The sequence below is a fragment of the Pseudorasbora parva genome, chromosome 12 (assembly GCF_024679245.1).
Source record: "Pseudorasbora parva isolate DD20220531a chromosome 12, ASM2467924v1, whole genome shotgun sequence".
Taxonomy (NCBI): Eukaryota; Metazoa; Chordata; class Actinopteri; order Cypriniformes; family Gobionidae; genus Pseudorasbora; species Pseudorasbora parva.
The window spans coordinates 4,835,360-4,862,230 of NC_090183.1; the positions used below are offsets into that span (position 1 = coordinate 4,835,360).

At 40.4% G+C, this 26,871-nt stretch overlaps 1 protein-coding gene across 2 annotated transcripts; it reads right to left on the bottom strand.

Annotated features, from left to right (window-relative positions):
• Nucleotides 1-13: 13 nt before the first annotated feature.
• chchd6b (coiled-coil-helix-coiled-coil-helix domain containing 6b) lies at nt 14-26,412 on the bottom strand. 2 transcript variants are annotated; one of them, XM_067458838.1, is made up of 9 exons: nt 26,184-26,412; nt 25,547-25,640; nt 25,415-25,463; nt 23,880-24,006; nt 22,531-22,551; nt 21,478-21,561; nt 9,611-9,681; nt 7,389-7,524; nt 14-223 (listed from the first exon to the last, which is right to left on the bottom strand). In XM_067458838.1, the coding sequence occupies exons 1-9, from the start codon at nt 26,265-26,267 to the stop codon at nt 200-202; spliced, it is 690 nt and encodes a 229-aa protein (XP_067314939.1). In that variant the 5' UTR covers nt 26,268-26,412; the 3' UTR covers nt 14-199. The 2 variants fall into 2 exon arrangements, with proteins under 2 accessions (XP_067314939.1, XP_067314940.1); XM_067458839.1 differs by lacking the exon at nt 22,531-22,551.
• Nucleotides 26,413-26,871: the final 459 nt, after the last annotated feature.

Below are 26,871 nucleotides of genomic sequence, written 5' to 3' on the forward strand. Positions count from 1 at the left end.
GAAGAGATAAACAGAGCGCTGAAGAGACTTTATTTGCTCACAGTAAATGAAGATCAGCTCAACAAACCAACACGATCCTGATAACAAAGACACACACACACGTTCACACACACACACACACACACACACACACACGCACACATCTGGATGGATGTCTTCTCAAACTGCTCCACTTCTTCAGCATCGATTATCCTCCTCTTCATCCGTGATTCACCAGCAGGTTCTGCAAAACGAACAAACCGACACGTCAACATGCGCTTATTTCCATAATAAACGTCCTTCATCAATTCAAGCGTTCATGTGTCCCTCACCTCTTCTGGCTTTAGTTTGAGTTATCCTGTAACCAGCACATGCGCTACTCTACACAAACACGCGCACACGTCTGGTTAACTATCTTTATGGGAACTTTCCATAAACGTAATAGTTTTTATACTGTACAAACTGTATATTCTCTCCCCTTACACTAACCCTACCCCTAAACCTATATATCACAAAACTTACTGCATTTTTACATTTTCAATAAAACATAGTTTAGTATGTTTTTGAGTCATTTTATTTACAAGGACTGAGGAAATGTATAATAACAGTGTAATACACATAACTATACAAATTTGTGTAAATTATATAAACATTCACATAGACTCTCTCTCTTCTCTCTCTCTCTCTCTCTCTCTCTCTCTCTCTCTCTCTCTCTCACACACACTATCTATCTATCTATCTATCTATCTATCTATCTATCTATCTATCTATCTATCTATCTATCTATCTATCTATCTATCTATCTATCTATCTATCTATCTATCTAAGCATTGAGAGAACAGAGATGATATTCACAGTGAAGCAGCAGCAGTGTTGCCGTTTGACGTGTCTTTTTTTCCTCAGTACGTGACGTTGTAACAAAGCCACACATCTTCAATCCTCAGCGCGGACGACACGCGGCCTTCAGCCCGACAACACTGAGCCAAACAGGCCACAGCTGGAACGAGGCGTCCCAATCAAGCCAAAGGAGCGTAAAATGAAGATGCCAGCCTGAGCGGAGGAGCGCCGCGGGCATCACAAACCACCGAGCACCTTCCCTCCTGTAACTGTCATGCAGATCGTGATGTAGATTAATGAGTCGGCCGGCGGCTTCACCTTCTGACTCTCTGAACGAGCACACGAGTCAAAGCTCACGCCTCCACTCCTGCTGATGACCCGCTGCCACACTTTATTATGACACACGGCACCCTGCGGCTGACTGAATGACCATTATTACTGACCTGGACAGATAATGTGACTCATGACAGGGCTCAAAAACAATCGACACTTTATACAGTGTGACGTCAGACTGATAATACACCCTTAAAAATAAAGGTGGCAGGAAGATCCAAAAATGGGGTTTCACAGTGATGCCATAGAAGAACCATTTTTGGTTTCCCAAAGAACTGTTTTGTGCAATGGAAAGGTTCTTTGGATATTAAAGGTTCTTCATGGAACCATACACCCTGCCAAAGAATCATTTAAGAACATTTATAACAGATATATCTGAGCAGATATCAGTGCTATATGTTATTTACAAATGAGATTAATGTAAAATGTTTTCAGTGGTGTATAAAGACACCATTTTGTAAGAAAAATATCCATATTTAACACGCTATAAAGTAAAATATCTAGCTTCCGGCGGACTGTCTTCCATATTGAGGGTGAGTAAATCCTTTTTGGACAAACCAACCGTTTCCCTGGCCTAAAATGTAGAGTAGTCACCTTGTGTTGACATTGTGAAACAACATTATTTGTAAATTATGCATGGCGGGCCACATTTAATATATTCTAATAGGCAAGCTGCAGGCCATTTGAAATGAATCCCTGAGCTGTATATGGCCTGAGGGCCAGACTTTGGACACCCCTGTTTTAGACATTTCTATTCATCAAACAATTCTGAAAAATAAAATGCATCCCTGGTTTCCACAAAAGTCTGAAGAAATCAGTTTTCAACATCAATAATAATCAGAAATATTGGGCTGGGTGATTCAGAGAGAAGCAGAGGGGACACTGCACTGCCCCTAGCTATCTTTCCCAAATCTGCTCCCAGGAGAGTAAATCGCTCTAAGGGACAGGAACTTGTCCTCAACATAAAGCAGAACCCTCTGCACTATGTTCAGATTGTGTGAACAAAGTCCGCCTGGCGGTTTATGTGGACAACTATGTGGAACGCGCTTCACTTCCGGTAAGGTCAATATACACGCTCTGGGCATACGAGTCAGAGCGTGTATATTGACCTTACCGAAAGTGAAGCGCGTTCCAGGCTGTTGGATATAACGTTTTATTTGAGGTAAAAAATTATATAAATACGGCTCGATATCTCACACAAACTGACCGTTTTGTGTCTTAAGATATCAATGTGTCGTCATGAGCCAAAGGGCTCTTTGTGCATGTTGTCTAAGCATGTTTTTTTGTTACCCATTGACATGCATTATATGACCTACACACAGCAACGGTTGGAGTTCAAAATCTTCATTTGTGTTCTACTGAAGAAAAACTTACATGTTGGATGCACTGGGGTTAAGCAGATAAACATCACATTTTAATTTTTGGGTGAACTATGCCTTTAACTGGTGGAGTACAGTTCTTTCCCAAACACACCAAGCAAAAGCGATGTGCATCATAGTCAGGCATGGGCCGTGAACAAGGAAGCACACCACGCTTGCATGACGATTTCACTCTTTCACAGGTGGAGAGACATTTCTGCACACCAACAGTTGGAAATGGACGGTCAGAAAGTGTACCACACACACACACGCACGCACGCACGCACGCACGCACGCACACACACATAAGTACGGTCTCTGAAGACAAAGAAACCTGAAAGACGCACCTGTTGCTCATCTATTTGTAGCCTCTGACGAACAAGCATGTAAGTGAAGCCGGCAGTGTTCAGATATGGCGCTGACATCTTGGGTCTCGAGTCTGCGCAGTAGTGAACGCTAAGTGGAGCCGCGATATCAAGGTCCTGCCCACACTCAACAACTTTTTGTGAAATAAACAGTTATGGCTCCAACCTCCTCGTTGGTGCCTCAGTGACGACTTCGCTCAGAGAAGCTCAATCACAGCTGTCAATCATAACATCACACCCCTGTTTTTATAAAATCAAATAATTAACTTAAACTTATTTAAAGAACAAAAACTTGAACTACCAATTTTATTGTTTAGTATGTCTATGTCCCATTACATTACACGGAGAGGGCGGGTATGACCTATACTGCATCCAGACACCTGAGGGCGATCGAAATGCAGTGGCTTCACTTTCAGGACTCGTGTGGCACGCTTGGTTTGCACACGCTTCACAGAAGGTCACACACAAAGGTGTTCCCATAGTGCTAGAATCAGCACAGAGAGACGCTTTTGAAAAGGAACATATATTACTTGTACTGATATATTCAAGCAAAACATATGACAAAAAGGTTAGTAACCCTAACTATACAGAACTTGGCAGACAGGAAGAGGTGGAACATAATGACAATACAACGACACTTTATTCATGTGGCATTTCTCTTCCAGTGCAGTCTGTGAAATCATCCAATATGAAATCGTGGAATTCCCAGAACGAGGCGTTCATGTGTCATATTTATCTTCATATGTCAGCGGGTTCAGTGTGAAAGCCTTATGAACATGACGGTCAGGAGACGTGGGCCGGGTCGGGCTGAGATTTCCCAGCACTATCCTAGGGGCGGGTAGGGCCGGGCCCGTGATTAAGCTTTTTTTTTTTTTTTTATCATTAGCCTACTTTACTAGTCTAATTCGGTGGGCAGAAAGCTATGCTATAATCAGAAATTATATATACATATTTAGCAAAGTAAGAACTTTGTGAAACAAATGTGTAGGCTACAAAGTTGCACAAGTCAGGATTAATGTAAAAATGCAGTGATGGAGCGCAGTGTCTGAACAGAAACGCTCGGTGTCAAGAGCTGCTCGCGTGAACACTGCACTTTGCTTCGAATCTAAATATCTTCGAATCGTTTCGTTTAAAAGTGGACATTTCAAGCTTTCTATACGCATATTTGTCATGTCTGTGAGGCGAGTAGCCTGCTGAGTTTGGGTTTATTTATGAGACGCGCTCCAGTTCATGAGCAATGAAAGCAATCACTCCCGCGACAGCACGTCTGCTGTTTGCTTTTTATTTCTTAAATCCAGGCAATTGGCCTAAGAAACCTTTTTTAAAATTAAGATACAATTTAAACAAAACGAAATAAATGCTTTCTACAAAACAAAACTTAATATTAAACTAAATATAACCACCAAAATCATTTCTGACCCACTCGCATCTTTTCACTAATCATAATCAGATGAAATTTGTAAAAATAATATTATAATATTTAAACATAAATATGAAGGAAAAAACACATTGTTTAATGGCAACAACAAAGTAAGCTACAGATAAATGTCTGAGCTGGATTTGAGCAAACATCAGTTTACCGGTGAGCGGATCATGAGCGCGCGCCTGCGGATTATTGAGCGGAGTCAAGTCAACTTTATTTATAACCTATAGCGCTTTTACAATGATGATTGTTTCAAAGCAGCTTCAAAGTGTTAAACATGAAAATATTGCAACAAAATGTTATTCGGCTGTACAGTCGCTGTGGAGAACTGAAAACTAAATGTAGTTTTATCATGAGCCTCACCAGTCCGCTTCGCTGCACTTTGCTCATTACAGGCTCGTTCTCGTCAAAACACCCACGTATTGAACAATGGTCGGGTTTAAATCGGGCTCGGGCTCATAATTACAGTTAATGTGTCGGGCCGGGCTGGGCTAGGACACAAGGTGCACGGGCTCGGGTAGGGTCGGGCTTGATTTTTTGAGCCCGATCTAACCTCTACCGCTGAGCGCTGGAACTAGCATTACTCTCGTTTCTGGAAGTCAGCGCGATCATAGATATATATTATGTATATGCCTCATTCAGCCGATCCGCACAGGCACTAATGAGGCATATACATTTATATATTGCGTCAGTTTGACCTTACCATACGGAAGTAATAGCAGATGGAACACTAGATGAGATTTGTTTGGATATGAGGTAAAAAAATTAAACAAAAACTGTTCGGTTTCTCACAGAAACCGATCGGTTCGTGTCTTAAGACATCGATGTGTCGTCACAAGCAGCAGGGTTTTTGTGCATGTTGTCTAAGCATTTTTTTTTTTATTACTCTTATAGAGTTGTTACCCATTCAGATGCATTATGATTGGCAGATTGCAACGTTTGGAGTTAAAATTCTTCATTTGTGTTCTAATGAAGAAACAAACAGACCTACATATTGGATGCACTGGGGGTAAGAAGATAAATATCACATTTTCATTTTTGGATGAACTATCCCTTTAAAGTTAACACTAAACTCCAAAGAGACTATCTGTCCTCCTCCAGCAGATCATGAGAGTTATATGGAGGTCGTCTGTTAGTCTGAATCTAGTGTTTAGCAGTGTGTCTGACTGCTCAGACGTCAGAGTCTTCCTTTAGTTGCAGATGATTCTTTTGAATGTAAATGTCTTTAATTAGCACTGTTTCACTTCAGGAGCAGTGTGGCATCGTGCCCGCTCTAGTTGGCATACGGCCACTGCGCCAGCTTCACCCCCTCAGTTACTGAGACAGACATGTGTCTAACACACAAGCACACACACACGCACACACACGCACGCACACACATGCACGCACACACGCATGCACAGGAACGATTTGACCTAAAATCAAAATCTAGATTAATTGAATATTTTACCTCGATTAAGATTCAGATTATTTGGCTCTTTTTTTGCTTTCTTTTTTGCCCTCATAGTTTAATGATAAGGTTTGTACTGTAAAAATTAAATATATTTTTTCTAATGAAAAAGTGCATTTCTTTGTGATTTTAAAATACATGAAGCTCACTTTCAGCAGTTTATTGTCTATGGGTCGTAACATTTTTTACAGATTTCTGATGTTTGTACACCACAGATAAATTAGCACAGTACATTGCATTAATTTGAGTGCATTAATGAGAGAGTGATTGTGTGTGTGGATTAGTCATACCGTCTTAATTATGAAGCTGTGGTTTGTAGTAACTTCAAAGGTAGACAAATCTATGCTACAGCGGTTACGTTTCTAAGCTACTTTAGTAAAAAAAAAAATCACAGGACTGCGTTGATGTTAATGAGTTTCTGCGCTCGTCTCTTTGGCTGACTAACAGATATTGTCTGTATGAGTGTTTGTGTCACAATATATCGAGATAACCAACATGGGAAAATTAAGTCGGTTAGAGGTTTTATTGAATTTCGGTTTCGATTACTTTCGATTAATAATCCAGTCCTCACACACACATTCACAGACAGACGCGTACACACACACACACACACACACACACACACACACACACACACACACACACACACACACACACACACACACACACACACCACCTCTAATAAAGGCTGTTGTTATCTGTGTATGTGTATGTGAGATGAATGAATGAATGATCCAGTATTCAAATAAGCTGCTCACTCTCGCTCTCTCTCTCTCACAGACACACAGACACATACACGTCGTGTTTCCTTGTTTTATGGGGACTTTCCATAGGCGTAATGGATTTCATACTGTACAAACTGGACATCCTATCCCCTTCACTGCCCCTGCCCCTAAACCTACCCATCACAGGAAACATTCTGCATTTTTACTTTATCAAAAAAACTCCTTGTGTGTGATTTATAAGATGTTTTCCTCATGGGGACCTAAAAATGTCCCCACAAGGACAAGGATTTCGGATATTGCCATCTTTTTGGGGACATTTTGTCCCCATAATGTAGGGATTACCAGGCCACACACACACACACACACACACACACACACACACACACACACACACACAGATCTGAGATGAGACACACAGTAGTGGCCTCCACTTCTTATTTCCTGTAGAGATAATGACTCTGGCATGTTTTAATATGAACCATCTCTCCGTTACACAATGGAGGAGGGCAAAATGAATAAAAAACTACTGGTATCGTCCAGTATTAACATATTGTTTTTTATCAGTACGGGTCTGATTTGACTAAAATTGGCTATATCAAGGCTTTTTACTTTTTTGGTAACACTTTACAGTAAGCTTTTTTTTTACTGTACATTGGTTAATGCATTATGAACAATATAGTTCATGTTAACTGATGATAAATGAAATCTTATTGTAAAGTGTTACCACATTTTTTTCCTATGCCTGTTACGATATTACTAAACAGTTATACATCTTTTCAAATGTACATTATTACGCCATGATCTAGAATACTTGATTCTGAGTGGTCAGTCGTGTTTATTTTTGACCATTTAATGACTGGTTGACGATTCTACTTTGCAATACTGTGCATCCCTGAGAAACACAAACCCCACATGTACCTTCTTGGAGGAGTTGATGCAGTTCATATAGTCTCTGGCCAGCTGTGAGCAGTGCAGCGTCTGCTGTCCGTTCTGTCTGTAGCAGCTCAACACCTGCGACTGTAGCTCAGGGCAGACGGGACTCACGTGACGAGGCCTGAGGACCGATAAACACACACATATACACATGGAACATAAACTCAACATAAACTTCAAAGATCAAAGTGCAGATAAATGGAGTTATTGTCTACCAAAGGAAAGACGCGATTCTGAACTGAAACAAGTCTCGCTTCCAGCTGGACCTACTGTAACTAATTTGCATACTACTTCTTCATTGGCTGAACAACATCTGCTTTGCCCCGCCCCTCAAACACTGTAGTTGTCGCTGAGACTGGAAGAGTTTGGTTCGTATAACTGTGTATCAAGAGCTGAGATTCAGATATGATAATGAGCGTTCGGTTTCTGACCAGTCACAACAGACTGGGCCATCTGACCAATCAGAGCAGAGCAGCTCTCAGAAAGGCGGGGTTTAAAGAAACTGGATCTTCGAACACACCGTTTTCAGACTTGTTAGAAATGAGGTGATGAACAATGTATATTATGATAAAATTAAAGTGTTTTTGGACCTTGGACGTGTGTAACCCTTGAAGGAGACCTTCAAAACAAAATTAGGAAAATTACATAATAGGGGCCCTTTAAACAGTGTTAAAGGGTTACTTCACCGCTTTTTCATATTAAACTATGTTATTCCCTTAACTAAGACGAGTTGTTCCATACCTCTCTCGTCGGAGGGTGTGCACTTAATCTCTCTGACGCGCGGTGACGATCTGATAGCATTTAGCTTAGCCCACTAAGCCCAGTTCATTCACTATGGAACCAAACAGAGATCAAGTTAGAAGCGACCAAACACCTCCACGTTTCCCTATTTTAATACAGTTACACCAATAATTGAACGATCAAGTATGGTGACAAAATAAAACGTGGTGCGTTTCTAATCGGATTAAAAAGGAGAACTATGATGCATGGCGGATTAGCACTTCTAAGAGTACTTCGGCTCGGCGCAGTAAAAAGTCCCGGCCGAAACATCTTCCCTCACATCTCCCTATTGACAGAAATGAGAGAGTGAGGGGGAGATGTGAGGAAAGATGTTTCGGCCGGGACTTTTTACTGCGCCGAGCCGAAGTACTCTCAGAAGTGCTAATCCGCCATACATTATAGTTCTCCTTTTTAATCCGATTAGAGATGTACCACGTTTTATTTTGTCACCATACTTGATCGTTCAACTATTGGTGTAACTGTATTTAAATAGGGGAAACGTGGAGGTGTTTGGTACTTCTAACTTGATCTCTGTTTGGTACCATAGTAAATAAACTGGGCTGAGTGGGCTAAGCTAAATGCTATCAGATCGTCACCGCGCGTCAGAGAGATTAAGTGAACGCACTGAGACGAGAGAGGTATGTAACAACTCGTTTAAGTTAAGGGAATAACATAGTTTAATATGAAAAAGCGGTGAAGTAACCCTACAAAGACCAGCTCAAGAACACAGAAGCACAGGTGCAAAGACTGACAGACACAAACAGTAGCAGTGCTGCCACCTCGAGGCCTGCTGAAATATTGTGGTGAAATTTGCACATGATTTTTTGTCCCTTTCTCACATAAAGGGCATTGAGAGCATTATAGTCCTTAAAAGATAAAGTTGGGTATTGATTTTTAGCAGACATGAATGTGACTTAAAGCCGCAGATTTCTTCTCTTTCATAGAAAAAAAAAGAGTCAATAAAGGCTAAACTGTTCTCTTGGTAAATTATATGGTTATTCTGACATCTCAAAAAAGTGTTATAGTAGCTAAAACTAAAATAATAAACATTTTCGTTACTAAACTTTATTTCAGCTAAAAATTATATTACAGCTATTTTCATTTTGTTAACCTTAATGTACTAAAACATAAAACTTAATGTACTTTAGGTTTTTTTTGGTTTAGCTTTATGTTCAATAATACAGATATATATATATATAAATGTTACCTCAAATAGATTAAACTTTATTTCAGTTGAGCTTGATAAATTGAGCCAAAATAAATTAAAATAAAAATAAAAACTCCAAAGACACACTAATACAAATGACAAAAACAGACAACGAAATTATAAAAAAACCCCCAACTCAAATTAAAATGAAAGCAGAAAATATGAAAATATGAATCTAAACTGTAATAGTATGATATTTAACCGCAGTGTCTGTTTTTACCTCACGGCAGCCTCTGCTTTAACCGCCTCTTGCGTGTACATGTGTAGAGTCTGCTGATAGTAGTCCGTATTCTACACAAACACACACACACAGACAGCTGGAGTTAGTTCAGTCATTCATATAATACACAAGAAATAATGCATTGCTTTTCCTTCATTTACAATGAGCAAACGTTGATTTACAGTCCCAAACAGAAGCATTCATGAACTTTCTGCCACCTTTATCATGCAAATTCAAAACTACAGATTCATTTTCTGCATCTCATGCTTCCGTTACCTTCTCTACACCAATCCCACAATGCAATAAACACTCAAAACCACGCATTTCTTTTAAATGTGCATGGTGAAACTAAGCACTGAGGTTAACTGTGAGTTCCACTGAAGCCATATCATTATTTTTCTGAATCTGTCAGCACATCGCTCAGCCAGACGTCGTAACCTTTTATTTAGTGAGTATTATGGGCATTCACACGGCAATTACCACAATTACAAATCACAGCAGTGCTGAACGTTTGGCCACATTCACACGGATAACTCAGATTGTTTTTGTGTAAGAAACCTTGACTGGCATGTTGGGTTTTAGTGTTGCAATATCTCCTCCTTCCTTTAGGATGCAAACACAATACGCTGTAAGTGATTACAATCTATCAATGTAATTACAATCTCACAGTCTCAGCTGGAGTAATTAGACTGGGATCTTATTAAACTAACAACTACCCAACGGAAGAAAGAGAAGAGACAAAAAAATGACCGAAATCTGAGAGTAATCAACAACAGAACTGTCATTTTTTGATGAACTATCCTTTTAAGGAGTTTGTTCCAGTCTTGTCAAACACCTCTAATAAGAGACGTGACGTTCACACATCCCAAAATTCCTACTTTGGTGTTGTTAGAGTCTAATGGGATAAACAGCAACTAAATAAAGTTCAGCTCAAGTTCTACAGATAATGCTAGTTCATTTCCTCCACGGTTTTACGTCCGTTTCTCCCTCAATCTCTCCATCTTTTGATTCTCAGCTGGTTTTCTCGTTTCTCGCTTCATTAATGCCTGATTCGCAGCTCCGTTAAGGCATCTTTGTCTATTTTCATTTCTGTCTTTTCCAAGTCAAACTGTTTTTCCAAATCCAATTTATTTGTGTAGTGCTTTTCAGATTACACATTGTTTCAAATGAGCTTTACAGAAAATCATATGTTAATGTTTATATCATCATGCCTTACAGTCGCTTTCAGATTATCTAGTTTAATTAAACAAACATCTATGTGAAGCAAAAAGTATTTGAAAATCAGGCAAAATGGTGTACATAACATCTAATGAAGGAAATAACTACAATCCCATGAAGCATTGTGACTGGGGTATGTGAAATGTTTATCCATTTATTTATTAAAAATAAATAAATGGATAAACATTTGTTTATAGCAAAATATGCATCTGACCAATGCAGTTATACACTAGTTGGACAGTGTAGAAGACTTGCGATTGTGGCATTTGCAGTGCTTCATGGGAGTAAACGGGCGCAAAATAGTGAACTCAAGCGTGGTACCGTGATAGGTTGCCACTTGTGCAATAAGTCCATTCGTGAAATTTCCTCACTACTAAATATCCCATGTCATCTGTTAGTGGTATTATAATAAATGCTTAATAATAAATAAGTGCCACGTAAAATCAGAGTGGGGTCAGCGCACGCTAAGGTGCGCAGAAGTCGCTAACTTTCTGCAAAGTCAATCGCCAAGACCTCCGAACTTTGTGTGGCCTTCAGATTAGCTCAAGAGCAGTGTGTAGAGAGCTTCATGGAATGGGTTTCCATGGCCGAGCTGCTCATCCAAGTTCTTCAGTTTTTCAGGGGTTGGGCTTGGCCTCTTAGTTCCAGTGAAAGGAACTCTTAACTCTTTCTCCGCCAGCGTTTTCTGAAAAAAAAAAAAGTTGCCAGCCACCGCCAGGGTTTTTGACAATTTTCACAAAAATTTAAAAGCCTATAGAATATTTTGTTTAGTGAATATCTGAGCAGGCAATATATCAAAATAAAGAGCTCACCCTCTTCTTTTAAACAAAACACACAAAAAAAACGTTAAAAGCTTCATGCACTCTTCTTTTTATCAACACTTGAATATGGGTAAGTTTCATAAAAAACAACAACTTGAACAAAAAGCTGAGAAAATCATGTTTTTGTAAAAGACAGTATCCAGATCAGATTCAGAGCGATGATCAAACACATATGGAGTAGCTCGAGTCCATCAACACCTCTAATACTTGCATATATTATTGCAAGTATAGATTTATGTATTATTGCCCCCCTTGGGCCTGACAGTGAGAACACGGACACCTGGAAAAGTCCGTTTTTGGCCGGTAGAGAGTTAATGCTTTAACATACCAAGACATTTTGGACAATTTCATGCTCCCAACTTTGTTGGAACAGTTTGAGGATGGCCTCTTCCTGCACCAACCTGACTGCGGTCTAGCGCACAAAGCATCGGTCCATAAAGACATGGATGAGCGAGTTTGGTGTGGAGGAACTTGACTGGCCTGTCTTGACTTCAACCTGATAGAACAGCTTTGAGATGAATTAGAGCGGAGACTACGAGCCAGGCCTTCTAGTCCAACATCAGTGCCTGACCCAACAATTGGCTTCGAGAAGAATGGTTCAAAATTCCCATAAACACACTCCTAAACCTTGTGGAAAGCCTTCCCAGAAGAGATGAAGCTTTTACAGCTGCAAAGGGTGGACCAACTCCATATTAAACCCTACAGATTAAGAATGGGATGTCATTAAAGTTCATGTGCATGTAAAAGCAGGCGTCCCAAAACTTTTGACAATATAGTGACCGAGTCAGCACAGACCAGAAAACGTATCGGATCCATTTAAAATCTTATCGGAATGATATTTTAAAGTGATATGGAGGAGATTAGGAGGAGAAACAGTTAGTGATAAGGAGGAAACTGCGGCTTTATCTCAACGAACTCAACGGCTCTGGACGAGCTGTGATATAAGCAAAACGATATTGGCTATATAAAAAAGCGAAGGAGCATTTCGATATGTCCCGCTCTGTCTTCCTTTTTCAGTGGAAATTACATCAATACATTGAATAAAGCTGTGTATTTCAAGGCACTTGAGTGGACCTTTAAGAAAAAAAGTGAACTAATGTGGACTAATGCTTCAACAGAAGCAAAAACCACCAATTAACAACCTCGTAGCTCACCGCAGGCCTGTATTAAAGATTGATAAGTTATCATGTAGAGTCGATTCCCCTTCGGAGTAAATGATTGGGATTTTACTTCATGACTGCAGTGAAGGACCGCCCACTCACCTGTCAATCAAGAGTCTATAACTTTGCCTGTTACATGCAGCATTAGAGGAAAGTAACCAAATAACTACTGCATGCTTTTACTGTATGGAAGAAGAGAAAAATAAGTCAGAGACAAATTGAAAGTGGTGTATATTTGTGTATTCTGACTGTATGAATAATAATGAGAGAAATTAGATCTGCTGTCCACCGTAAATCTTCTCAGACCGGAGCAGATATCAGTCTGATTATCGCATTAGAGCTGATAGATCTGATAACGTGAGCAGCCGTGTCGGTATTATTCTCGCAAATGCTTGACAGAGTGAAAAGCACAAAGTCTTTTTGAGATGAAGGACATGAATATTACATGACAGTGTGAAGAGTGCAGATAGACATGCAGAAGAGAAAGACAGTGGGATCAGGATCTTTGTTCCTCTGTGTGTGTGTGTGTGTGTGTGTGTGTGTGTGTGTGTGTGTGTGTGTGTGTGTGTGTGTGTGTGTGTGTGTGTGTGTGTGTGTGTGTGTGTGTGTGTGTGTGTGTGTGTGTGTGTGTGTGTGTGTGTGTGTGTGTGTGTGTGTGTGAGTGTGTGTGAGTGTGTGTGAGTGATGCATTTGTGTCACGCTCAGGATTTCTCTTTGAGAGCTTAACCAAAAGCGTTTCAGATTAGCGTGTGTAGGCTGAATCTTAAAAAATGTGAGCTGTCGTTTTAGAGCATCACACACAGAGACTGCAGCAGTGAAACGCACACATGACAGACGAGAGCCGATTAAAGGTCTCACCTCAATAACGCAGGAGAGAGAGAGAGAGATACAAAGAAAACTGATTTCAGGGATGGAGTCTGTGTGAGCAAAACATCTCATCCACTGTGTGTGTGTGTGTGTGTGTGTGTGTGTGTGTGTGTGTGTGTGTGTGTGTGTGTGTATCACCAAATGAAGTTACACAAAGAATGACTGTTTGTTTTCAGACAGGTTTCCTTGTACACTTTCTCATCTGCCATGGGTTCGATAAATGGCCAGACCTGCTCAAATTGATTTTTCTTTAAAAAAATTGTAATAAACCTAAAAACAAACCTTTTCTTGATGCAAAGTATAATTATTTTCTTGACAATTAAGCCAAGATTACAATTACAATTTTGGTGTAGTTTTAAAAAAATAAAAACTACACCAAACCAAAATGAGAATGGGATTTTTTAACTACAAACTACACCAAACTACACCAAAAACTACAAACAAAAAAACTACAAACTACACACACAAAAACAAACACAAAAACTACAAATACGAATCCTACAAATACAAAAACTACAAACTACACCAAATAAATAAATAAAAACTACACCAAACCAAAATGAGAATGGGATTTTTTAACTACAAACTACACCAAACTACACCAAAAACTACAAACAAAAAAACTACAAACTACACACACAAAAACAAACACAAAAACTACAAATACGAATCCTACAAATACAAAAACTACAAACTACACCAAATAAATAAATAAAAACTACACCAAACCAAAATGAGAATGGGATTTTTTAACTACATTAATGAAAATTTAGGTGAGTTTAATTATCATGAAAATAATGTTACAAAACATCTTAATCTTAATAGTCTTAATATTCTATAATAGACTTAAAGGTGCAGTGTGTAATATTTATGAGGATCTAAAATTCAGCTTTATCATCACAGTAATTAATAATATTTCAAAATGTTCCAGTATATATGAGCAGAAGAGACTTCTTTCAAAAACATATTACAGACCCCAAACATCTGAATGGAAGAATACATTATTTCTTTCCTTTTTTAGGAAATCTTTTATGTCTTTCTGCTCAGATGATTTGAGCACTGCAGATAGTGTGTATATTATATTTGTGTGTAACTGTTTAGACACACACACACGCAGCTAAAGCGTAACTAAGTCTGTTAAGTCTCCGAGTGAGAGCAGCTGAACAGACATTGTGCTGTAAACGCCGCAGGAATGATGATCCATCTACAACCTCAGCTCAACTTCACAGCTGAGATTAAACACACTGATGTCCTGACAGTAATGTGTAATTGTCACATGCCTGTCCTGTCTTGTGTGCACATGTGGGTTTGTTATGTTGAGCATGTGTCATTGTCAGATCCCTCCCCCTTGTCATCTGATTAGTGTTATTGGTTAATTTGCCCCACCTGTTCTCCCTCATTATCTGCCTTGTTTGTTCCCTTTATAATCTCCTTGTGTTTGTCAGTCTGGGTTGGATCCTTGTGTAATGTCTGCGTCTTCCGTCCTCCGTCCTCCCCGTGATTCTGTTGGTTTGTTTAAGTTTATATGTTATTATTCTATTATGTGTTTTTCCCCCTCGTGGGTTTTGTTTTGAGTTTGTTTTATTTGTTATAAATAAATATATTATTTTCTGCACTTGAGTCCTCGCACCTTTTCCATTGTGTGTAACGTGACAGAAGGATCCAACCATACTATGAGGACTCAGCAGAGAAGTTCTCCCTCGGTGCCAGTTCCGGGGGTCCCGAGTCCGGGAATCCCGAGTCCAGACATGGCCTGGAGGGCCGTAATGGGAGGGTTTGTGGTGGCAGTCCTGCATGCTTGGGAAAAGCACAGGGTGTCATCCACCACTCCGGTGGTCCCAGTTCCGGTGGATCGTGCTCCGGTGGTCCCTGTGCCGGTGGACTCCGTTCCGGTGGTCCCGAGTCCGGAAACGGCCTGGAGGGCTGTGATGGGATGCTTTGTGGTGGCAGTCCTGCATGCGTGGAAGGAGCACAGGGCTTTATCCGAAGCCCCGGAGGCAGTTCCGGTGGTCCCAGTTCCGGTGGATCGTGTGCCGGTGGTCTCAGTTCCGGTGGATCGTGTTCCGGTGGTCCCTGTGCCGGTGGATCGTGTTCCGGTGGTCCCTGTGCCGGTGGATCGTGTTCCGGTGGTCCCAGTTCCGGCAGATCATGTTCCGGTGGTCCCAATGCCAGCAGATCGTATTCCGGTGGTCCCAGTGCCGGTGGATACTGCTGGACTGGAGAAGTTTCCCCAACGCCCTGCCTGCGCCGCTGAGGCGCCCTGCTCTCCCTGCGCCGCTGAGGCGTCCTGCTCTCCCTGCGCCGCTGAGGCGTCCTGCTCTCCGTGCGCCGCTGAGGCGTCCTGCTCTCCGTGCGCCGCTGAGGCGTCCTGCTCTCCGTGCGCCGCTGAGGCGTCCTGCTCTCCGTGCGCCGCTGAGGCGTCCTGCTCTCCGTGCGCCGCTGAGGCGTCCTGCTCTCCGTGCGCCGCTGAGGCGTCCTGCTCTCCGTGCGCCGCTGAGGCGTCCTGCTCTCCGTGCGCCGCTGAGGCGTCCTGCTCTCCGTGCGCCGCTGAGGCGTCCTGCTCTCCGTGCGCCGCTGAGGCGTCCTGCTCTCCGTGCGCCGCTGAGGCGTCCTGCTCTCCGTGCGCCGCTGAGGCGTCCTGCTCTCCGTGCGCCGCTGAGGCGTCCTGCTCTCCGTGCGCCGCTGAGGCGTCCTGCTCTCCGTGCGCCGCTGAGGCGTCCTGCTCTCCGTGCGCCGCTGAGGCGTCCTGCTCTCCGTGCGCCGCTGAGGCGTCCTGCTCTCCGTGCGCCGCTGAGGCGTCCTGCTCTCCGTGCGCCGCTGAGGCGTCCTGCTCTCCGTGCGCCGCTGAGGCGTCCTGCTCTCCGTGCGCCGCTGAGGCGTCCTGCTCTCCGTGCGCCGCTGAGGCGTCCTGCTCTCCGTGCGCCGCTGAGGCGTCCTGCTCTCCGTGCGCCGCTGAGGCGTCCTGCTCTCCGTGCGCCGCTGAGGCGTCCTGCTCTCCGTGCGCCGCTGAGGCGTCCTGCTCTCCGTGCGCCGCTGAGGCGTCCTGCTCTCCGTGCGCCGCTGAGGCGTCCTGCTCTCCGTGCGCCGCTGAGGCGTCCTGCTCTCCGTGCGCCGCTGAGGCGTCCTGCTCTCCGTGCGCCGCTGAGGCGTCCTGCTCTCACCGCGCCGCTGAGGCGTCCTGCTCTCACCGCGCCGCTGAGGCGTCCTGCTCTCACCGCGCCGCTGAGGCGTCCTGCTCTCCGTGCGCCGCTGAGGCGTCCTGCTCTCCGTGCGCCGCTGAGGCGTCCTGCTCTCACCGCGCCGCTAAAGCGTGCTGCTCTCACCGCGCCTCCCTGGCGCCCCCTGCACTCACCGCGCCTCTCTGGCACCCTGCTCTCACCGCGCCTCTCTGGCACCCTGCTCTCACCGCGCCTCCCTGGCTGCCTGAACTCTATGGGCCGCCCCGGCCGCTTGAACTTGGTGGGCCTCCCTGGCCATTCGAACTTTGTGGGCCACCATGGCCTCCTGAACTTTTTTGTTTTCCTCGTTCCTCCCTTGTTTACCCCTCCCTTGTCTGTACCTTCTTTGTCTGTCCCTCCCGTGCCCCCCTGGTCTGTCCCTCCCGTGCCCCCCTGGTCTGTCCCTCCCGTGCCCCCCTGGTCTGTCCCTCCCGTGCCCCCCTGGTCTGTCCCTCCCGTCCCTCCCTGGTCTGTCCCTCCCGTCCCTCCCGGGTCTGTCCCTCCCGTCCCTCCCGGGTCTGTCCCTCCCGTCCCTCCCGGGTCTGTCCCTCCCGTCCCGCCCGGGTCTGTCCCTCCCGTCCCTAGTGGAGCGTCTGGTAGCCGCTCCTTAAGGAGGGGGTAATGTCACATGCCTGTCCTGTCTTGTGTGCACATGTGGGTTTGTTATGTTGAGCATGTGTCATTGTCAGATCCCTCCCCCTTGTCATCTGATTAGTGTTATTGGTTAATTTGCCCCACCTGTTCTCCCTCATTATCTGCCTTGTTGGTTCCCTTTATAAGCTCCTTGTGTTTGTCAGTCTGGGTTGGATCCTTGTGTAATGTCTGCGTCTTCCGTCCTCCGTCCTCCCCGTGATTCTGTTGGTTTGTTTAAGTTTATATGTTATTATTCTATTATGTGTTTTTCCCCCTCGTGGGTTTTGTTTTGAGTTTGTTTTATTTGTTATAAATAAATATATTATTTTCTGCACTTGAGTCCTCGCACCTTTTCCATTGTGTGTAACGTGACAGTAATATACTGCACGAAAGGGGTCATGCATTTTTTTATTATTTTATAATGTCTCCTGAGGTGCACATAAAAACAGTCAGAATTTAGAAATGAAAGGCCATTTTCTACCTTGATTGTAGCCTCTGATTGAATGCTTGTTTAAAGGGGCGTGACTTTAAACGCCCACTGCTGTGATTGGCTGACATCTTGCATATGAATTAAGTATTACATGTGGAACTTTCTTGAAATGTTTTACTATGTTTTATTAAAGCTGTCGAGATGATCTAATTGTGAAAAGTGTTGATTATAGCATTATATTTAGATCTACGCCCGTGGCATGAAATGTTGCAGCGATGAGCATTGAGCAGACATGAATGCAGTGATCTTGTCGACTTGCACTCGCACCAATGATTTCATCGTAACTAACAGTGCAAACACAATGTGAATAAGAGTGTGGACAGCATCATTGATCATAACAGAAGTTTTGGCGAGAGTCCAGAACAGTCACTAGCCACATCTCACGCTCGATACTCAGCCTTCTTTTCCATTCATCAGCGCTGCGGGGCTCTAGATATTAGATATTACGCGAGTGCAAATTTCTGAGGACTCCTTCCTAAAAGGATACTTGTTAAAGATAAATCAATGTTAATAAAGTTCTATTATATACACTTACGATGACTGAAATTGCAGAATTTACCGGTATTTTTTTTGGTGCTGATGTGTGAGCGGTCTCTTACCAGTAAAAAAAACCAAAACAACTTAAAGGTGCACTATGCATAGTACCATATTTTCCAAAATTCCAAAGAAACGTATATAACGTACTTAGCATTTAACATGCAAAACACCCACACGTTTATGATGGTGGATTTCGCATACACCGGTAATTTCAGTTTCACTTTTTCCGGTCATGATTGAAACTCTTCTGAAGGTAAAGCAGCTCTCCCTTACGAAACAAAAATATATTGCAATATATTTGAAAATATCATGCAATATATTCACATATATGGGATTTAATATTTATATTTTCCAATATATTGCAATATATTTAAAAATATCATGCAATATATTCACATATATGGGATTTAATATTTATATTTTCCAATATATTGCAATATATTGAAAGCGGCAATCATTTGTATATTTTGCAATATATTGCATGAATATATAATATATTTTATAATACCATCAATATATTATTCCATATATTAAAATATATTTCAAGAAAATATATTGGTAAATATATTTTCCTTTCGTAAGGGCTGTTTAAGTGCGTTTAAAATGATGTTATGACGTTACTCTAAGCGTTCGCTCGGCGCTGTGACTTGTTCACACTGCTAAGAGAAAAGCGCTTCTGCAGAATAAAACTGAGGGTAGCGCAGATATGATGCGATTGACAGGCGACTCGCTCAAACGCTATGCTGAAACGTCTCTGTCCTTAGTTAAAATAGCAATTTTCTCACAATTTACAAATAGTTGGAAACATTTGGGATATTGTAAGTACTCAACTGAACAAACTATATAACACTGGCCTAGTGGTTTTTGTATATTTTACTGCAAAAATACTACATAGTGCACCTTTAATGGTATACAGCAAATATAACAGCATATTTGTGTATTTACCGGTAAAGTCATTCTGGTCATTTCATGGTAATTCACCGGGACTGCTGTGTGAAAGAAGCTCCTGATAAACAGAGAAAATGAAACAAGTCATTTCCTGACCATTCCTGACGGAGCATGCCACACAGCTTCTCGTCCAGGCCCTGGTCATTTCTAGGCTTGACTACTGCAATGCGCTTCTGGCTGGACTTTCATTGTGTGCGATCTAAACGTTTCAAATGATTCAGAATGCAGCGTGCCATCTTGTCTTCAACGAGCCCAAAAGAGCCCACGTCACACCTCTCTTCATCTGCACTGGCTACCACTCGCTGCTCGCATCAAGTTCAAGGTGTTGACGCTTGCTAACAGATCCACCACAGGCTCAGCACCCACATACTTCCACTCACTCCTAAAAATCTACACTCCCACCAGAAGCCTTCGCTCAGCTAAGGAGCAAAAGCTCGTGGTATCATCACAGACAGGCATGAAATCACTCTCCAGAACATTTCTGTTCACTGTTCCTTGCTGGTGGAATGATCTTCCCACCTATATCCTGGAATGACAACATTCAGTGAAAACTCATCTCTTCCGTGAGCACTTAATCTTAATTTAACAACAACAACAACAACAAAATATATATATTCTCCTCTGTTCCCTCCCTATTCTAGATTGTGCCACTCTAGGTAATGTCCAGAACTTAGTATTTCAGCCACTTTATGTGATTTTTCTCCTCTTCATGACGGATCGCTTCCTGTATTCCTCAGTTGTAAGTCGCTTTGGATAAAAGCATGAATAAATGTTCTGAGCTTGGTTTCAATAAAAGACTAACAAGGAAGTTTTAAGTTCTGAAACGTACAGGCTGTTTATATAGAACAATGTCAAAAGATCTGGGAAATGTTTTTCATTCATGACCCATTTACAACATTCTGCTAATCTCAGTTAACCATACTAGCTGAACGATCACACAAGATTTATACTTTGTCAAACCGCAGACCATTTAAAATGAACTAGTGAAGACAAAAAAAGAGATTCAAAATAGTGTAAAACTCCTCAGCTTCCAGGGCTTACAAACTAAACTACTTTCCATTATACAGTCATATTTAACTTCAAATCTTCATGTTAATAAAAACAAACAAAAAACAGCTCATTAACATGTTGTTAAGTTCATATTCAAATCCATATCTGCCAACCATCAGATCTGCTCTTATAACACAGGAGATTTGATCATTTCAAAGTTTGTTTGATTTCTAAATCGTATGCAACTTTATCAGGTTTTTTAGGAGTTAAAGAAGTTGAAGGTTGAATTTCTCCTAAATGTTTGAACTTACAATCTCTTTCAGCACTTTAAAACCTTAGTTCTTCACATTTAAATAAATATGATCAATTAGAATAAAGCTATTTCGTTTACATGTTATATTTTATTTATTGTAAAATTCATTTATCTTCTGTTACTGTGATTTCTGCTGGACACATCAAATAAACAAGCTCAAACTCTCTCTTTTTCCTTCTTCAGGCAGTTAATATTAATAAATGATCAAATGTAACTTTCAAAAGCATAAAATGACACATTTGGATTCCTCCCACAGTTCATCTCTCCACATCACGGTCACACACACGCATTGAAGTGGCGTATCGCTAATCAGAAGAAGCAGCTGAAGCCGCATAATCAGCACCTCTGTTATCGAGTTTATGCAAACAGTTGTATTTATAAATGTTACATTTAATATGACCATGAAGACATCAGAGAGAACAAACCATCTTCAGCCTGAAGCACGTACAGTAAGATCAAAGACACCAGAGAAATGTGTAGAAATGATTCACACTGTGTTTAGTGGATTCTTCACCGTCTGTGTTTGTACTTCTGAAGGCCACATTTTGTAAATATAAAAACACAAAACGAAATATGTGATGAAACAAAGGTTCATACATGGACCAAATCGAGTCTTAAGATCTAAAAATAGCACTGGGAGTTTGTGAGGAAGCGTGTTTGTGAACTACACACCTTCTTCTCCATCAGTTGTAGTTGTTCCTTGTAAAACTGCTCGAGATGTTTCAGTTCATGCTCTTTCTTCTTCAGCTGTCGGGCCTGATAGAGACACAGAATTAAAACCTCTCAATATCACGGGCTCATTTGCAATTCAACACAACTCGCATGGTAGATCTTCCACTGACGCTAAAGCAGTGAGGATGAAGATCTGAGCATGCAAGAGGACAGAAACACATGCACATCACCACAAACTCTCTGGATAAAGATGATATTAGCCACAGAGAAATAGCTCTACAACCTGAAATACTAACATTAGTCAAAGAACACAAAAAAAGACATTATGATGGGACAGAGTGAAATGACACTTCAGCAGCATGTGTAAGGCACACCACACACTATAGGAGCAAAACGCTTCAATCACATTTTGAAAATCTTATAAGATGTAAAAAATATATTTTTTTTACATCGTTTGTACCCAGCATAAGATGATACATTCAGTTTTTGTTTGTGTGTGTGTGTGTGTGTGTGTGTGTATTCCCATCAACTACACTAATATTATCTGATGCCTCTAAGGCAAATACATTTGATGACATTTGGAAGACTTACAGTAGCAATAACACACACACACCCAACGCACACACACACACACTCAACGCACACACACACGCACATACACACACATAGACACAGACACACATAGACATAGACAGACACACACACACACAAATGAAGTAAATCTAATCCACATTGAGTCGTTTAACTAACAGGAAGATTTCATTCATGTATGATGCCTGATTGATATCCGGATAACAGCTTTCAAATCAACAAGAAAAAACATCAAACATTTCATCACAATAACTTGCTCAAATAAAAATCATTTAAATATAATAAAAATATTATAAAAATAAAACTTCTGACCATATTACAGTAATGAGAATTTGGGTATAATGTGCATAATTGACAAAAATGAACACTATGGCTCTGGTGAAGAAACTGACAGCGTGTGTCATCTTATTGACATGCAGTTACAATGAAACATAACTCAAATAAAACAGATTTACAGCTTACCCGAACATTCAAATCATCCGGCTGAGAGAGAGAGAGAGAGAGAGAGAAAGAGAGAGAGAGAGAGAGAGAGAAAGAGAGAGAGAGAGAGAGAGAGAGAGAGAGAGAGAGAGAGAGAGAGAGAGATTCTTTAATCAATCAATAAATATATAAGAGCCTTATTAAATAATGACAACAAACATCCCGTCAATCAAAAACATTTGTGCCTACTTACAGTACATTTATACATGCATTATGTTTTTTTTGTTTGTTGTTTTTTTAATTAAAAATTAAACAGTAAACAGTCATCAACATCACAAAATCGGTGATTTGCAGCCCATTTAACTTTAAACATCTCCAAATCATTAACCAATTTGTAATTTGTAAATTCAATTTTAATACGAGATTTTAATAATCCCTTTAAGACAAACACAACATCAGTTGACCCAACATTAATCATGCAATGTTTTCATGAAAGCCATATTGCCAATTTTGCCTGACCAAAAAGAAAGTTTACCAGAACATGTAACAGAAAAGAAAGAAAGAAAGAAAGAAAGAAAGAAAGAAAGAAAGAAAGAAAGAAAGAAAGAAAGAAAGAAAGAAAGAAAGAAAGAAAGAAAGAAAGAAAGAAAGAAAGAAAGAAAGAACTGGATATAATTTCTGCACATTTGAATTTAACACCAGCACTTGGACAGAATTGATAATAATTAACGAGCTGGCGATTGACACTCATCAGTGAGTCGAGATGAGCCTGAATATACACGCATAATCATCATATCATCAGAACCACATCAGCTGACAGAAAGATCAACTCAAGACAGAAAGAAAGTGACTGCAATCGTGAGCAATAAGCTAATTCTGCCACAAAAGAAGAAAATATTGCTTTTGTAAAATCATAACTATTATTTGAATAGTAGAGTTGAAATGATCACATACTAAGTCATAATTATGATATTAAAAACTCATAATTGTGACAAAAGCAATTATGACATACTAAGTCAATAGATGATATTAAAAGAAAGTATTTAATAATTTCAGCTTTTTATCTCATAATTTCAATTTCTTTTTATGTTAGTTATGAAAGAAAGACAGAGTGCAAAAATAAAAGATTGTGAGCCAAAAGGCTTTCTATGCAAAACTGCGTAATTATTAACAATGACATTTGGTTATTATAAATGACACATTATGAGATGAGAAACGGCAAGCATGAGCTCAATCAAACGCCACTGCTGCCCTCTAGTGCCACACTGATCAATTCATAACAGCATCTAGCTGTAGTTGAAAAAAGTTGAGTTATGCTTTTCTAAAACAAGTTGAGTTGTGTGGAAGCACAGCTAGTGTCTGGAGCAGAGACAGGGCAGGAAGAGTCTCACCAGGCTGTGTGTTTTATCCAGGTCCTGCCGTGTGTTTGCTGGCTTCATGTCGTGTCCCGCCGCCTCTCGCTCTCGACGGACGATCCGGGCCAACTCCTCCTGGACCAAAGCCTGTTCCCGCTCGAACCTAAAGCCGAACACACGAGACATCAGGGACAAACTACTGTGTGTACAGCTCAAGATTCAGTGAGCCGGCTAGCCTCGAGTCACGGCTCACATTTCAGCCGAGAACCTGTTGCCACGCATAATAATCTCATTCTCACTGCTGTAATGTGAACAAAACAATTAATGATATATTACTAACCTGCCAAGTTTTTATGTGTCATGGTAGTATCAGATGTGATGGATATTTTAGGGTTTCATTATTAACTAAAACTATTATAGACATTTTGTTAATTGAAATAAAGATGAAATAAAATTAAATACAAATATACAATGAAAAAACTATGAAAATAAGTAATGTTGCCTTGTCAACTGACTGAAATAAGAAAAACTGAAATATAAACAAAACCTAAATCATAATGTTTAAAAATAAAACTAATAACAATGACAAAAGCACATAAAAAATTAACTAAAATTAAAACACATGCAAAATATAATGCTAAAATGTAATTCATAATATTAATATAAATTATAATAGTTTTATATATATATATATATAATTTAAATTACCATTTTTGTACTTAAATAACAGTAATGAGAATTTAATATAAATCATGACTAAAAATAAGAATTACAAACAAATCGGGTAGAAATGTGCATAATTAACAAGAAAACAAAAAAAATGTATTTAATAAATATTTGTATTTTATCTTAATGGCTTCATACTTTTGTATGTATGTATATATATATATATATATATATATATATATATATATATATATATATATATATATATATATATATATATATATATACAGTCAGACCAAAATGTATTGACACCTTCAAAATTCTCACATTATCACTGTTTATTCACTATAGTTTATAAAATGGTAATAAAATATGACAAGAACTCAGAGTTAAACTGTCAGAACAAATTCATCTTAATAATGTCAAATAACTTTTATAGAAATGGATATAATGGATTACAATCAACCAATCAGCTGTTAGATTTAACTACACAATTAGATTATACCAATTCAGGTCAACCAATGACCAGGCAATGCTTCATTGTGTCCAGTCTGTGGTGTCAAAGGTCGCATTGGGTCAGGTCAAAGTGTCTGAATAATTTTGGTCCCAAATTTTCATTTTCTGGCAGTCCACTGTATGAAGAATTTTTTGGTTTAATTTGTCACAGTTTATCTTATTTTGTTCTCCTTACATACATAAACGAACTATAGTGTCCTGCACAAACTAGAAACAATTTATATTTTACAAGAAAAAGAAAAACTATTAATAAAAGATGTGCTCTTCGACAGTTTAGGAGATAAAACACATGATTTACTGATTTTTGGCAGAGATGCAGTATATATTACAGCAGAAGTCATCTTCAGAAATAATGATGAATATAAATGTCCGCTGTGAAACACACTAACCGTCTCCTGAGCTCTTCGGCTGTCTCTGCTGCAGAAGGTCTGGAAGGCCCTGAAACATCAATATAACAGTGAGATATGAGATGAGAACGGAGCGGAGCGGGTGGTGCAGAGAGGAGCAGAAGCGGCCCGTACCTGGCTCAGGTTTGGCACTCTCAGGTTTGGGTGAAGCAGGTTTCTCTGAAGAAGATCCAGACTCCCGCATCCGCTGAAGAACGTCACCGGACAGCTGAGAGCACACACACAAAATATCATAATGATCTAAATGTCTCTTTAAATACAATTGTGTGTATTTAAAACGTTCACTCAAGTATGCGTTTAGCTAGATACACACACACACACACACACACACACACACACACACACACACACACACACACACACACACACACACACACCTCACTGTTCACAGACCAGTCTTATCTTACTGTTTTGTGTCTTTGACCTTGAGTGAGAGCAGATAAAATGACTGTACATGTTTCTGTTGCAATTTCACAGCACAACTGTGATATTTAGCTCTGGGGATTAACATGAACACAATATTTGATATTAATCAAAGCACCAAATAAAACGCTAACAAATCAACTAAAGTTAACACTTTCACTATCTCGATGACAGTTCAGAAGAGGACAATAAGAACAGTTACAATAGTCTTCTGTTTATAAAAGCAAAGCACATATCCCATTAAAGTCATAAAACGCTATAATAACAGTATATTCAGGACATTATTAAACTCTAATTGATTATGTTTGCAATGATGTTGTGGTGTCACCTTAACTCCTTGCAGGACCGTGACATTGTCCTGTTCGTCCAGTCCGTATGACACAGACCTGCTCCTGCTGTCACCGGCCCCCATCGGCCGCAGAAATCACCACAAATAATAAAATAGGAGAAATAAATTCACCCCGATTCAGTCCAGGGTCACTGTGTCCCTCTACATGCGGATAAAATAATCTAACATCCTATTACAGTATATCAGGCGTCATCATGTGGACGCGAAAGGAACCATGGGAAATGTAGTTCAATTCAGTGACGTCACACGGAGGTCGTGAGAGAGAAAAAGCTCGGGATATTTATAAGTATAAATAAATAGTTTTGTTTGTATATATTGCCTTTTACTTTAATCATATAATCCACGTACTTCTTGTTAATGTTAAATGTTCTCCAAAAGGATAAGTTAATTCACCAAAATAAAATTATTACCAGACAATTACCCACCATGCCATTCCAAAAAAAAAAAAAACTCTCAAGAGTTTCATTAATTTTCGGAACACAAAAGAAAATATTTTAAACAAAACATTAACACTTTCTGTCCCTCCATTGACAGCTACGCAACTAACATGTTCAAACCCCAGAAAGCTAGTAAAGACATCACACAAGTGCTTTGTTTGCGCAAAAAGAAAAAAAAAGACAACAACAACTAAAAACACCCCTAAATTTACCCCTTTATTTACTAAATA

What these genes read in the sequence shown, in the direction of transcription:
- chchd6b (XM_067458838.1), bottom strand. Translation starts at nt 26,267, where the DNA reads ATGGGGGCCGGTGACAGCAGGAGCAGGTCTGTGTCATACGGACTGGAC. An exon ending in TACAACTGATGGAGAAGAAG is followed by an intron (nt 9,682 to 21,477) that starts GTGTGTAGTTCA and finishes GTGTTTGTGTAG; the next exon opens with AATACGGACTACTATCAGCA. An exon ending in GCATCAACTCCTCCAAGAAG is followed by an intron (nt 224 to 7,388) that starts GTACATGTGGGG and finishes TTCGTTTTGCAG; the next exon opens with AACCTGCTGGTGAATCACGG.